This window comes from Sceloporus undulatus, chromosome 2 (assembly GCF_019175285.1).
Source record: "Sceloporus undulatus isolate JIND9_A2432 ecotype Alabama chromosome 2, SceUnd_v1.1, whole genome shotgun sequence".
NCBI classification, from domain to species: domain Eukaryota; kingdom Metazoa; phylum Chordata; class Lepidosauria; order Squamata; family Phrynosomatidae; genus Sceloporus; species Sceloporus undulatus.
The window spans coordinates 186128020-186140980 of NC_056523.1; the positions used below are offsets into that span (position 1 = coordinate 186128020).

At 40.4% G+C, this 12961-nt stretch overlaps 1 protein-coding gene across 2 annotated transcripts in view; it reads right to left on the bottom strand.

The window, feature by feature from the left end:
• PTPN18 (protein tyrosine phosphatase non-receptor type 18) overlaps positions 1 to 12961 on the bottom strand; it is a 55725-nt gene that overhangs the window by 3351 nt on the left and 39413 nt on the right. The window contains exons 12-16 of one of the 2 annotated variants that reach the window (XM_042451468.1): positions 7999 to 8078; positions 4343 to 4686; positions 3314 to 3396; positions 2254 to 2281; positions 694 to 798 (exon numbers count right to left, since the gene is read on the bottom strand). In XM_042451468.1, the coding sequence (XP_042307402.1) occupies positions 694 to 798; positions 2254 to 2281; positions 3314 to 3396; positions 4343 to 4686; positions 7999 to 8078 (640 nt within the window). Of the gene's footprint in view, positions 1 to 693; positions 799 to 2253; positions 2282 to 3313; positions 3397 to 4342; positions 4687 to 7998; positions 8079 to 12961 lie in introns of those variants that run through there. The other variant, XM_042451469.1, reaches the window with a different exon arrangement.

A 12961-nucleotide genomic window follows, 5' to 3' on the forward strand; every position in this document is an offset into this window, starting at 1 on the left:
TATACTGTGCATGGGTCTGTAATACTCATGCAAGAGCCCAAATGCTAACTATAGGTACACGTCCCCTGCCTACCCTTCAAATGTACTTGACTTGTCAGATTTCAGTGCCTGGCTCTAAATCTCCAATTTTCATGTGTGTTTCTCCAGATGAAAAAGTGAAAATTCTCCAGTTTTGGGGGGATCAGCTACAGGCAAGGGAAAAGGACTGTGTGCTAATTTCTAGCCCAGCTAGTAGAGCAGCAAACTGCTACAGTTTGCAACCCTTAATTCATTTGTTGCTGCTACTTCAGGTGTATATATTTACTTAATTACCTTACACCTTCTCTTCCTATCAGTGTGGTGCCTAGGTTCATATCCACACACACACAATGCATCCACCTGGTTAGATGCAAGTAGGCCAGATTAAATGTCTCCTATTCCCATCCCCCTAAGCAGGTAAAGAAGATCTGAGAACAGCCTCTTTAGCTAAGATTTCTATCTTAATTTCAAAACAGGAGAATATGGTGTGTGTGTGTTTCAGTGACAAGCTGTGAGCAACTGTGGTTGGTACTTAATACATAACTCTTAATATCATCACTAGGGGGATCCCTAAGTCTCAGGCTTCGGCTTGGAAACGTCAGGGCCTAGGACAATCTTGAACTGGCAACCCTAACGTTACAGTACTACATTACTATCTGAAATCTCCTTACTCACCCATTGTATTGGTAGAAGGTCCCACAGCATTTGGGCTGACCCTAAGGGTGGTGTCGTTCACATCTTCGTAAGCTTGTGTGGTGGCAATCCGCGGAGATGGTGGAGCTGTTCAGAAACAATAGGGAAGTTAACACCCCACATTTTATAATCACAATAGTTAGTGTTGTTCAAACACTTAATAATCTGAACATGAAGAGGGTCTCAGCCCTAAGCTTGCTTAAATGGAAATTACATGAAAGAGGGGGACAGGAGGAAGATAATTCTTGTCCATGGAAAATAGAGGTGAACAACTTGTGTTTCACTAGGAGTGTGTTGGACTGCAGCTCCTCTCACCATTAACTGTGTTGGCTGGGGTAAAGTGAGCTTCATTCCAACAATATCTGTAGGGCCAAATGTCTCTCTGCACCTCTGTAAATTAAAGCAAGTGTATCTGTCCTGCAATTTTATATTAATATCAGTTTATATTAAGACATACAAATCGGCATGGGAAATGGGGGCAACCCTTGACACTTCACTGGCCAATGCCCAGAATGGTGGCAGCTGCAGTATCACATTCTGAGCTCTCCCTTGGAGACAGTAATGGAGCCATTCCAAAACAGTCCTCATAGTAAAGGCACAGTGTGGCTTCCAGGATGCCACATGAAGGGCTGCCAGAGTGAAAACTAGAGAGGACTTCTGTACCTGTAACAGTCATGTAGAAGAGGCAATTTTGCAGATAATGCTTGTCATGGAACCAGGCAAGAAGCAATGCCTGATGAATTTTTCCTCTTCTACACAACCAGTATAGGTACAGGTGCCCTCTCCAGTTTTTAGTCTTGCAAACCTATCCCCCAGGAATCGATTTTTTTTCTCCCAAATGTCCTCTAGGAAGCCATTTTCACCACCACCCAAACCTTTTTAGGCCTTTAAAAAAACAGGTATTGAATAAAAGTTTGTAAAAGGCTTAAAATCATGGAAAAAATTCTCCCTTGGAAGAACTTTGTGGCCAAAACTTATTTTATTTTTGTAAGGGGACACAATGGGAAATAGGGGCTGCCAGAATGAACACTCTAGAGACTCATGTGCATTTAATGGCTGTGTAAAACCTAGAATTTCAGCAAGTGTTGCTTGTTACCTGGTTCTATGACAAGCCAAAACTTTCATCTATACCACCATTATAGATGCCTTTCTAGTTTCCAGCCTGGTAATCCTAGGGGGATGTGTGGGGCCTGCCAAAATCTCCTGGGGGGGCTAATGAAGTCCCATAACTTTCCATGGTTGTCCCCTCCTATAGTAATCAAAATTTCTCATGATGCTGGGGGGAAAACGGTATCTTCAACTAAAGACCATTGTGCAGTTTCCCGCAAGATGGCGGTCTCCAACTATGCTGGTATAGAATACCCATCATCCCTGGCCCACATCTGAAAGGCATGGGACTGGAGAAGCAAATGCCATCTCCATCCCAGAAGCACCTTTGAATTCAGACCGAACAAGAACCCACTCATACATTGGAATAAACCGTAACCTTATTTTGTGGAAAGGACAGCCCCTCTGTCTAAAGTTAGCCCTTTTGCTTCTTACCTTTCTTTCCAGGGGATGAACTAAAAGCCTAGAGAGAAAGAAAAGAGATTTTCAGAAAAAATATATATGTGTTATTCCTGCCTAAACTCTAGGACCTAATGCAGGGACCAACATGTTATCTGGGTCTAGGGGACACATCCTCCCCCAGCCAGCCATTCCTCGCTCCCAGAAACCAAAATTGCATATAGTTAGAAGTCCACTTCCAGTTTTCTTCAAACTCTGCCTATTAGAAGCTTTATTTGTCAGTTGCTATTCTTTGATGGTTTTACTAGACCATTTGTACATATTCAAGCATATCACTGATAAGGGTTAGATGTGTAGTTTTATTTTGTTTTTTAAGTTCTAGTTCCCAGGAAAGTGACTCTTGCACCTAGTGTCACATTTGGCTGAGAGGGTTTTTGGGTTTTTTTTTTTTTTTACATTTTATTCACCCATCCTGACCTGTGTTATGTTATAATATCCCTTTTCATGTATAGCTTGACTTTTTAGCCCCATTCTGATAAACACTGTAACAGGTCAGAGAGAATTTTCAACTTTCCTTGGTTACTATCTGCCTGTTTGTTTGGAAAGGAAGCCTATCCTGTAATATGTTATCCAGAAATAATACTGTCCTCTAGAATGGAGCTATTAACCGGTATAGTACTTTGCAATACTTATTGGGTCCACCCTGTCCTCTGAGTAATTCAGTATTTTCCCCATTCTTCAGACAGAAAAGATGAATAACCAAAAGCTAAAAATGATTGCACTACAGAATTGGAACTTGACCCAATGCCAAGTTTTCTAAAGCCAAATACAACTCTCTAGCTAGCCACTGGACCATAATGACTCCCTCCTCTAAGTCAGAACATATGGCTACCCAGATGCTGACATCCCCAACCTTGGCTTTGCAGAATAGGGTTGACAGAAAATGCACTCCAAATGACGACAATGATGATACATTAAAAAAAAATAATCAGTGAGGCTCTGCTCTAAGTGGAGCTAGTCCATAATTTTTGTTCATATTCACTGGCATCTTGTGTTCTTGAGCCTCTGGCAGAAAAACAGAACACAAAATATATACCGGGGGTATCAGGTTCCTCAGAAGGGTTTTCCCAAGTCCATTAGAATGAGATGGGGAAGAGGTGACTCTGGAATTGGAATCTGCTGGAGAGGTGAGGAAAACAGAAGATAAATCAGACCCAAAAGTCAATTAATTGCATCTAGACAGGAACTTTTTAAGCTGTTCAGAAACTGTGCATTGCCTGCACTACATTGACTCAGTTTTACCCATAACAGCACAGAGGAAATCTAGATAAGTGGCATCAGACATGTAAAGTCTGAAAGTTTGGGATTTTGTTGTGGATATTTTCATTTCTCTTTATCACAAAACAAGATCCTATATTGGCATTAAAAAAGTTTGAAAAAATTCTAGATTCCACTGATAGTTGCTTGGGTCGTGCTACACGTGAGCTTGATAATGATCATAAAATCAAAATTCTGATATTTGGCCTGTGTTATCATGAGGACTAGAATCTTTTCACCTGCATCCAAATTTATATGCTCCCATGTTTAACCTATGTAAAACTAGTTTACTATGGAATTCAAAGAAGTCTGGCAAAAGAAGCTAAAGAAGAGTAGCTTATGTTGGTCCATGGGAACCAAAAATGCAGTGGGGCACCCAGACCCTCAGTGCCACCTTCCCTATGTGAAGTAGTTACACTCACATAATAATAATAATAATAATAATAATAATAATAATAATAATAATACACTCACATAACAACAACAACAACAACAACAACATAGAATAATTTAAATCATGATAATCATTATTCTCAGTTTTGCAATATATCAGATAGAACTGCTTAGAATTTTTGCCCACCAATGATTCCAGTTGTATTCAGTATTCTAGGAATCAGCAATACCGTACTTCATCAGATAATGTGACAAGTTCCAAGTACGGTAATGTCACTTTCTACCATTCTGCAGTTTTGATTCTACCTACCTTAAAGTTTGACATAACAACAACAACAAAATAGAATTATATGAGTTCCGAAAACACACACACATGAAACCAGCTATTTTTATAAAAGGACACCTGTGTTGATACCTGGCACAGATGAATTTACTTGGGTGTATTCACAGGCTATGCTGGAAGGTGGGCGTCGTATGGGACTCCCTGGCAGGGAGTGGCTGGCTTGGATTCCCACAAAGGCACTGGGGTCAACTGTTAGGGTGCTGTCAACCACATTACTATTCCGTGGCTTCACAGCAGTATATAGGGGTCCCTCTCCATCAAGTTTGGCCTCACTGGTAGAAGAACTGGGAGATATTCCAGCTCCGCTTCGCCGAACTTTGTTCACAACAGCATACGTATCACCCATGCCTCTGATGAGCTTTGGCGGTAGTTCTGGAAGTGTTATAGGGGTTGATTCAGCTGGCACTGAGATGCTCCTAGACGAAAGAAAATACAGTAAAATGAAATGTCTTCCTAGCATGATGGCACCTGTCTATTGGGATTTTAGGAATGTATATATTTGGAGGACAATATTTTCCCATTGGGGTAGAATTCAGAGATATGGCTGTGTCAGTTTGGAATATCACTATGCAAAGGGATATTGAACCTTTGAGACTAACAGAGTGAAAGATGTTGTAGCATAAGTAGATTAGGGGGCTGTGCAGACAGGTGGCTAAATGCCGTCCATTTTTGCCCCAGAAGGAGGCCGTGGCAGCCAAACGCTGCACCCTCCAGAGGGACCAAAAAGAACCTGCTTCTGGGTGGGTTATTTTTGCGTCCTGGAAGGATTACCATATGTTGGGATATAGCAACTTCGCATGCTGAGACCTTCTAGTAATGCATGTCTATGGTAGTTTATTGTTTACTCACAGCCCCTCCTCCATTTCCTGTTTACCCATGAGCACACCTTGCCTGTTGTCCCTGAGAGAAGGAGCCACCATTATCTCTCTCCTGCCCTCTCCTTGCTCAGGAGAAGATGCCTTCCTTGCATGCTGACAAGAAACTTTTCTAAGATGTATGTAACCTACTTTTTCTTACCTTATTTTTTCTGCAACATGAAGTTAGACCTGTGTGTTACTTCATACTACATATTTTTTGTAAGTAAACTTGTTTTATTATTCACTTTAACCTTCATTTTTATGTTGGGGTCCATATTCTCTTTGAAATATAGCTTAATTTGTTCTCTAATTTGTTTTTGAATTTTCTCCTCCTTTAACAAATTCTCGTTTAGTCTCCAGGTCAGATCCTTCTTGCATTGTTTTATTTCTAATACTATTTGGTTGTGGTCCGACAATTTGTTCACTTTTATTCTCACATCTCTAATTTCATTAATAAAGTTTTTTGTGATGAAGAACATGTCAATTCTTGAGGCCGAATTGTGGGGGGCTGAATAAAATGTAAAATCCTTCACATTTTGAAATTTATATCTCCATGGGTCGATAAGTGAGTAGTATTCTTGTAACTCAAAAAATTTAGTAGGCAGTTTCCCCTGCCGAATTTGAATTTTCTTCTTTGATTGTCTGTCAATATTGGGGTCTACTACTCCATTCCAATCTCCCATATAAATCTGCTGATCAAAGTCGTGTTTCTGTAATTCTTTTAAAAGCTTCTTATAGAAATTGCCTTTATTCTGTAACGGGCCATATATCCCCACAATCAAAGTTTTCTTTCCATTTATTTCAATCTCAATTCCAATATATCTCCCATTTGCATCATTAAATATTTCCTTAGCTGCAATTGTATTTTTAACATAGATGGCCACTCCATTTTTCTTTTTCTTTCCTGAACTTATAAATGCTTGGCCCAATTTTGGATTCCTTATATATTTGGTGTCCTTTAGTCTTATTCTAGTCTCTTGTATACTTACTATTTCCACTCTCTCTTTCTCTAATTCATGAAAAATTTTCTTCCTCTTATATACAGAGTTCATTCCCTTCACGTTCCATGAAAGGAATTTCATCTTTTTTCTTTTTACTTAATCTCATAGTACCTACTAGACAAACAGTAACGGAAAAGGGGAAATTTATTGAATGGTGTTGTAAGGAAAGATGATTTAGATCGAGGAATGAAATAAGAAAGTTATAGCTGTATAGATATAGAAAGAAGAACTTTAAAGCCGATTGAAGGGATCTGAAACCGGAAGACTCCCTCTATTTGTATGGTTAGATTTGTTGTTTTGTTTGTTGATAATTATTTATCTATTTTTGTTTATCTGTTTTTTTTGTTTTTTTAGAAGCTTATGAATGTGTTGTATTATTTATGACATCCTTTTTTTGTTTTCTTTTTTCTTTTATGTTATGTGTCTAGTTAAAATGAATGTATATATATGTATGTAAAGAGTACTGTATTTTTAAAGTAATAAAAAAAAATTATTCACTTTAACCAAGTGACTGTGTTTTATTGGGGACACGTGGGACTGGGAGATATAGTGGACCTAGTTTCCTGCTCACTCATATTCCTCTGTGTTTGCTCTGCTAGAGAGATTAAACAATCTCTTCCACTTCCAGAGTTTCTAGCAATTCTCAAGAAAGTGATAATTCCAACACTATAGGCGCGTTCACATGCCATGATGATGCCCCTTGTGCAGAGTGCTGTTTGGGCACTGTGCATGACAAGTGTCATCGTGGCACGTGCCTGGGTGGCGTGGTGAGCACTCAGAGCGTCTGGACGCTCAGCCCTCACCACGCCTACAGGCCAGCACAAAGTGCTGGTCTGTGGAGCCCCTAGGTCTGCAAAAGCTTGTGCTACAACATCTTTCACTCAGTTAGTTTCAAAGGTGCTGCAAGATCCTGGCTTTTGGATCTTAGCATTACCATTGGATAGGTCCATTGAGGACAGACAGTAGTAAAAATGTCTTTAAAGAGAGGCTAAGTTGCTGGCATGGTGTAGTGGTCTGAGTGTTGTACTAGGACACTGGGAGACCAGAGTTCAATTTCCTGTTTGGCATGGAATCGTACTTGGTGACACTGGTCAAGTTGCATTCTTTAGTCTCAGGGGAAGGGCAGGACAAATCCCCTCTGAACAAATTCTTTCAAGAAGTCCTAGTGATATATTTGCCTTAGGGTTGCCATAAGTCTCAAATGACTTGAAGGCACACAACAACAACATCAACAAATAGTTTGAAAATCTCAGTTTAAAAAGGTTTGTCTTCAGGAGGAGCTTGAAGGACAACAGCAAAGAACCGGTCCTTTTGTCCATCCACTTCACAAAGTGTTTCCTCCTCCACGCTCCCCATTTCAAATAATTTATTTCAAGTGCCCTCCTAAAATTCCCAAGCCTGAGCACTTTGATTTAGAGGAGGCCATACCACAGAACATCCAGGCCAGAAAGAACTCTTCTCCACTTAACTGCAATTTCTCTTTCCCTAGAACTCCTATATTATAGTTCTTTCTTACTTCTTATTTACTGTTTTCAAGTTCATCATTCTTTGCATAATAGATCAAAGATGAGCTATAACTCCATGTAAATATTCAGAAGTTAAAATGAGACATGAAGGATAACTATTTAATGAGCATTAAGTCAACAATCACTGATAAACAATTATTAAAATATAAAAATATATAAACAGCACTCAGATACACACAGGCACATTTTACACGGTTACGAAGGCTTCTGATAGCCTTTTAAACCTGGCCCAAATTTACATAGTTTACATCGTGGCATTCCAGTGAAGTGCCACCACAGAAAAGGCTCTGCTTTCATTGTAGAGACTAGCTGGTCCCAAAACTCAGTCCCTATGCCATCTTTACCGGAGGATGGTGCTTCGTTTGAGCAGGGGTGCTGTCGGGCGTCGGAGAGAGAGGGCGTCGTCATAGAGGGGAAGATGGTTCTGTGAAGAAGAAGAAAAGAAAAGGGAAGTGAAAGACGATATTTTAGGCCAGTACAGATGTTAGAACTTCCTGAAGCAGGAAGTTTGCCTTAAGCATCATTTCGCATTAACCCTGTACGTGCTAGAGAGGAGGGGAGAAAGAAGGAGAACCTTAAGTCATAACTCTTGAGTGCCCATTCATTCTTAAAACTGCTCTTTATTCTTTCATTCCCCTTGGAACACCTGACAGCAGCCCAACTGCATGTTTCTGAACTGATGAACATATCTGGGTTTCACCATAATGACTGCGCTACAACACTGTCCTACCTGCCAAACCAGATGGAAGCGGGATTTTCCTATTCCTCTGGTAAGCTCCCCCCTGCTTCAGATTTTACCTGTGAGTTTCCTGTCAAGTGATGATATTGCGCCTGTGTGTCAAAAAAACCACACAAAACTATCCTCCCTGCACACAGGAAACAAAGTAGTTTGTTCCCTGATGCTATATGTATCTGTTGTCTTTCCGTCCATCCAGACATGGAGGAATGTTCATTCCCATGAGTCCCCAACTGGACTTTCAATGGATATAGTAGTTCATGCGCACAGATTTATCACATTTGCTATTTGTGAGATATCCACGCTTTAGAGAAGTGACTCATTTGTTTTCACACAGGTAGAGCTTATGAATTTCAGGGAGCATCCTGCTCCTCCTTCCCTTATAATTTAAGCATTGGGACAGGGCCTTTATTATAACTGCTCCTTAGTTTATGGTTTTGGTTTTTTTTAACCCAGCTCAAGCCTTTGAGAAATGACTTAGAAATGCTGTAGATCAGGGCTAGAGACACTGTGGACCTTCAGATGTTACAAGAGCAACCAAGCATCTCACTTTACAGGATAAAATTGTCTGTCTGAAGGTCAGTTACAGAACAGTCCTGTTTGATGAATGGTCCAATCCAGCTTAAAGTTTAAAAACCCTAAGATGATGAAAGAGGTTTTCCATTATCACTTTGCACATGGACAGGAGCAGACTCAGGAAGCCAAGAGGTCAGTGGTTAACATATTCCTCACTATGGTGAACCATATTGGGCTTCTAATTTATGGTAAACTTTATCATATTTCTGACTCTGCTTTATACATATGCAGTGGAAACTTGATGCAGATTTGTGTCTTCTTTTGCCTTTTATTTTGGTGATACATAAATGGCTATTCTGTTCTGGACTCCGTTTCCATCACACCCGGCTATCTTGGCCAATAATGTGGGGTGAAGGGAGTGCTTCAACATCTGGAGGGCTATAGATTCTCACACCTGTTTTCAGTTAATAAAATTGCTGGTAGTGTCCATATCAGTGGGTCAGTAAATCCCCTCTGGGTTTTATTGACCCAATGAGTCAATAAATCCCCCCCATGGCAACTTTAAAAGAGCTATTCTAAGTACTGTATTGAACTTATTTTGGGATTAGGTATAGCATCACAAACAGCTCCTTTAATGTTGGAACCAATTCTGAATTGAATTTGTTTTGTTTTGTTTTTTTAACAAAAACATGACAACAAACAAAATACTAAAACAACAACAAATAAAAACATCAGAGGGAAGAAACCCTCAGATGTGGTTATTTCATTGAAAAAGCAGAAATTAAACCGTAACTCAAAGTACTGCCCTAGGAATTATAGACAAAACACATGTTCAGGGATCCTGGAAGACATCTTCCCATAAAAATTTAGATGAGATTGATAGATGAGATGAGTCCCACTGGATTTATTCAATAAGCGGATGCCAAATCATGTGGAAAGTCAACCCACAGTGTAAGTCTCTTGCTCTAGTACAGTGGTTCCCCACCTTCCTAATGCCGCAACCCTTTAATACAGTTCCTCATGTTGTGGTGACCCAAACCCATGAAATTATTTTCGTTGCTACTTCATAACTGTAATTAAATAGATGTTTTCCAACGGTCTTAGGCGACCCCCATGAAAGGATCATTTGACCCTCAAAGGGGTCCCGACCTACAGGTAGGGAACCACTGCTCTAGTATTACTGTCTGCAATTTTCTCCATTAACTACAGGTCCCAAGGTCTAGTCCACCATCCTGCAATGGTCAGCTTTCCAGTTTTCAAGTTTTTAGCTATATCGAGCCTAGTAACAGCCAATAGGAAACAAATACGTTCTTTGTGTTGCAGGACATTATTTTCATCCAAAACAAAAAAGAAAAGGAGCAGGAGTGGTGATGATTGTATGCTTTGTTTAGTGATCTTGGAGATCAGCTGCAAAATTTCTTTCCAGTATTCATGCACTGAGGGACAATCCAACCACATATGTATAAAAGTTCCCCTACCATTACCAACTTCTCCAACAATTTGGATTGGTGTTGGCAGATGTATGAGCCAGTTTCACCAGGGACTAGCTTAATAGTATTCTACCAAACTGGATTAAGTTTTAAATGGAAGGTGACTCCACATACTTTCCCAGATCCTACTGTCGATTGAAAGGGAATATTCCGCTTCCCACCCTGCCTTATGAAGAGTCAACATCCCAAATGTTTCTTCTGTCAGACAGTTGTATATGAGTGCTTTTATAACAGATACCCAGAGAAATGCACATGTTATCCAAAAAAGAACCCGGGCCAGTTTCTTTAAAAATAATTGTATCTGTATTATTTGATACCAGTTCTGATGGCTGGGGCACATGATGACAACAACAAATTTTAATTGAGGTTTTGAAATGATGTTTTAAATATGTTTAACTATCTGTCAATAGTTTCTTGTAGCTCATAATGAAAGGCTCTGCTTCCCCCCTGCCCTCAAACACAATGCACACTTTAGCACCTTATGTCCTTTACCTTGTTCCCCAGAGGTTTGGTTAATTTACATGTTTTCAGTCATAATTTATGCAAAGATTTACATTCACTGATATAAACTGATACTTGCATTTTTTTTAATGTCACCACTGACCTCACTAATGACTTATGTTCTCTGCATTTTGTGCAAATAAGAATTTGCACTTGCATGAGCACAGACTTAATTCTCTCTCTAAAGTGGTCTAATGTAATCAATGCTTGATAGAACCCAGCCATGAGGAAATAGTATAGCCTTCATAATAACTGTAAGGATGGCTTCACAAATAAGGATTATCTCTTCCCTTGCTTTTTATGTTAATGTCTGGTTGTCTACCATTATGGTTTGGTTTTGTAATGCAAATGAGCCCACTGGCCAATTCAGGTTGTATATTTGCTAGACAAACTAACTAGAGCAGTTCTAAGCCTCTGCAAAAAAACAAACTTAAAGTAGCATACAGAGAGTTTCTGCTATTTCCATTGGGGTTTTCCCCCTCAAGGCTGCTTGAAGCCATCTTGCTGCCTGAGACACAGCAGGAATTAACACACACACACAAACACACACACACAAACACACACACACACATATAAAGGTGAACAATGTGGTTCCACATGGCATTCAATGTTTGAAATTCCTGTTTTAACTGTTGCAAAAATGGATTCTAGGACTGCCTTTAGATTGCTTTTAGGAGTTTTTAAAGAGTATTTTACTGTGTTCTTAAAATGTGAAGTTGAAGGCTTTCATGGCCAGCATCCATAGTTTTTTGTGGGTTTTTTTGGCTATGAGGCTGTGTTCTAGAAGAATTTATTCCTGACGTTTTGCCAGCAGCTGTGGCTGGCATCTTCAGAATAAACTCTTCCTCATAAACACAGCCCCATAGCCCAAAAAACCCACAAAAAACTATGTTCTTAAAATGTCTTTTTAAATTTTGTACTGTTTTAATTAGTTTTTATTTGTTCGCTACCTCATGAGCCCTTGTGAGCTGGGAGGTGAAACAGAACAATAAATAAATAAATAAATAAAATCCAAAGCCAACAATATTTCAACATCCGTGACAGCAATCTTATAAGCAACCCTCCCCATCCCCAGCAGTAAAAAACATGACAGTAGGAAAGTACAGTGGGTCCTTGGTATCTCCTGGGATTCAGTTCTAGAATTCACCATGGATACCAAAATCCGTGGATGTCTAAGTTTCCTTATATACAATGGTGTAGTAAAATGGTATCCCTTATATAAAATAGCAAAATCAAGATTTCTTTTTGAACTTCCAAGTATCCCCAGCCATCATGGCTAGGAACCATCCAGGCTAGGAGATTAAAAAATAATTTGGAATAAGGTTTCCAACTCTGCTTAGCCCTTTCTGTATTCACTACACAGTATTGCAGGGGTAGGCAACCTTTTTGAGCCGGGGGCCAGGTTGCTGTCCCTCAGACAACTGGGGGGCCGAAGCCAAAAAATAAATAATTAAACAATATAGGACATTTTCAAATGTAGGACACGTTTTTTAAAAATGGAGGACATGTGAAAAAATTGATGCTTTTTAAAAAAAAGATAATATAAATGCATGTTTGTTAGGCATGATCAAAGTGGAGAACATTTGGGCCTCAGAAGCTGGCTGATATCAATATCACCATCATCACCATCACTATCATCGTTAAAACAAAGCAGACCTGTAGAAATGAAATGGAAATCCTCCTCTTCCTCTTCTTCTTCATCCTCCTCCTCCTCCTGCTCCTTCCTTCCTCCTCCTTTCTTCCTCCCTCCCTCCTCCTCCCTTCCTTCTCCTCCCTCCTTCCTTCCTTCCTCCCTCCTCCTCCTGCTCCTCTTCCTCTCCCCCCACCCCCTTTCTTCCCTGCCCACGGCTGTCTGGCAGCCGCAGGAAGCGAGGGAAGGAGGAGGAGGACCCCTGCCCCCTTCCTGCCCTGCCCGCCCCGCCCACCCGCGGAAGGGACCAGGCAGGGCCAAGGAGCCTTGCTGAAGCGAGGCTCCTTGGCCCTCCCTGTCCGCCGGCTGAGGGCCGCTCGCGCAAGAGGCCAAAGGCCCCACACGAGAGACCCGGTCCTGCCGCCGATTGCCAC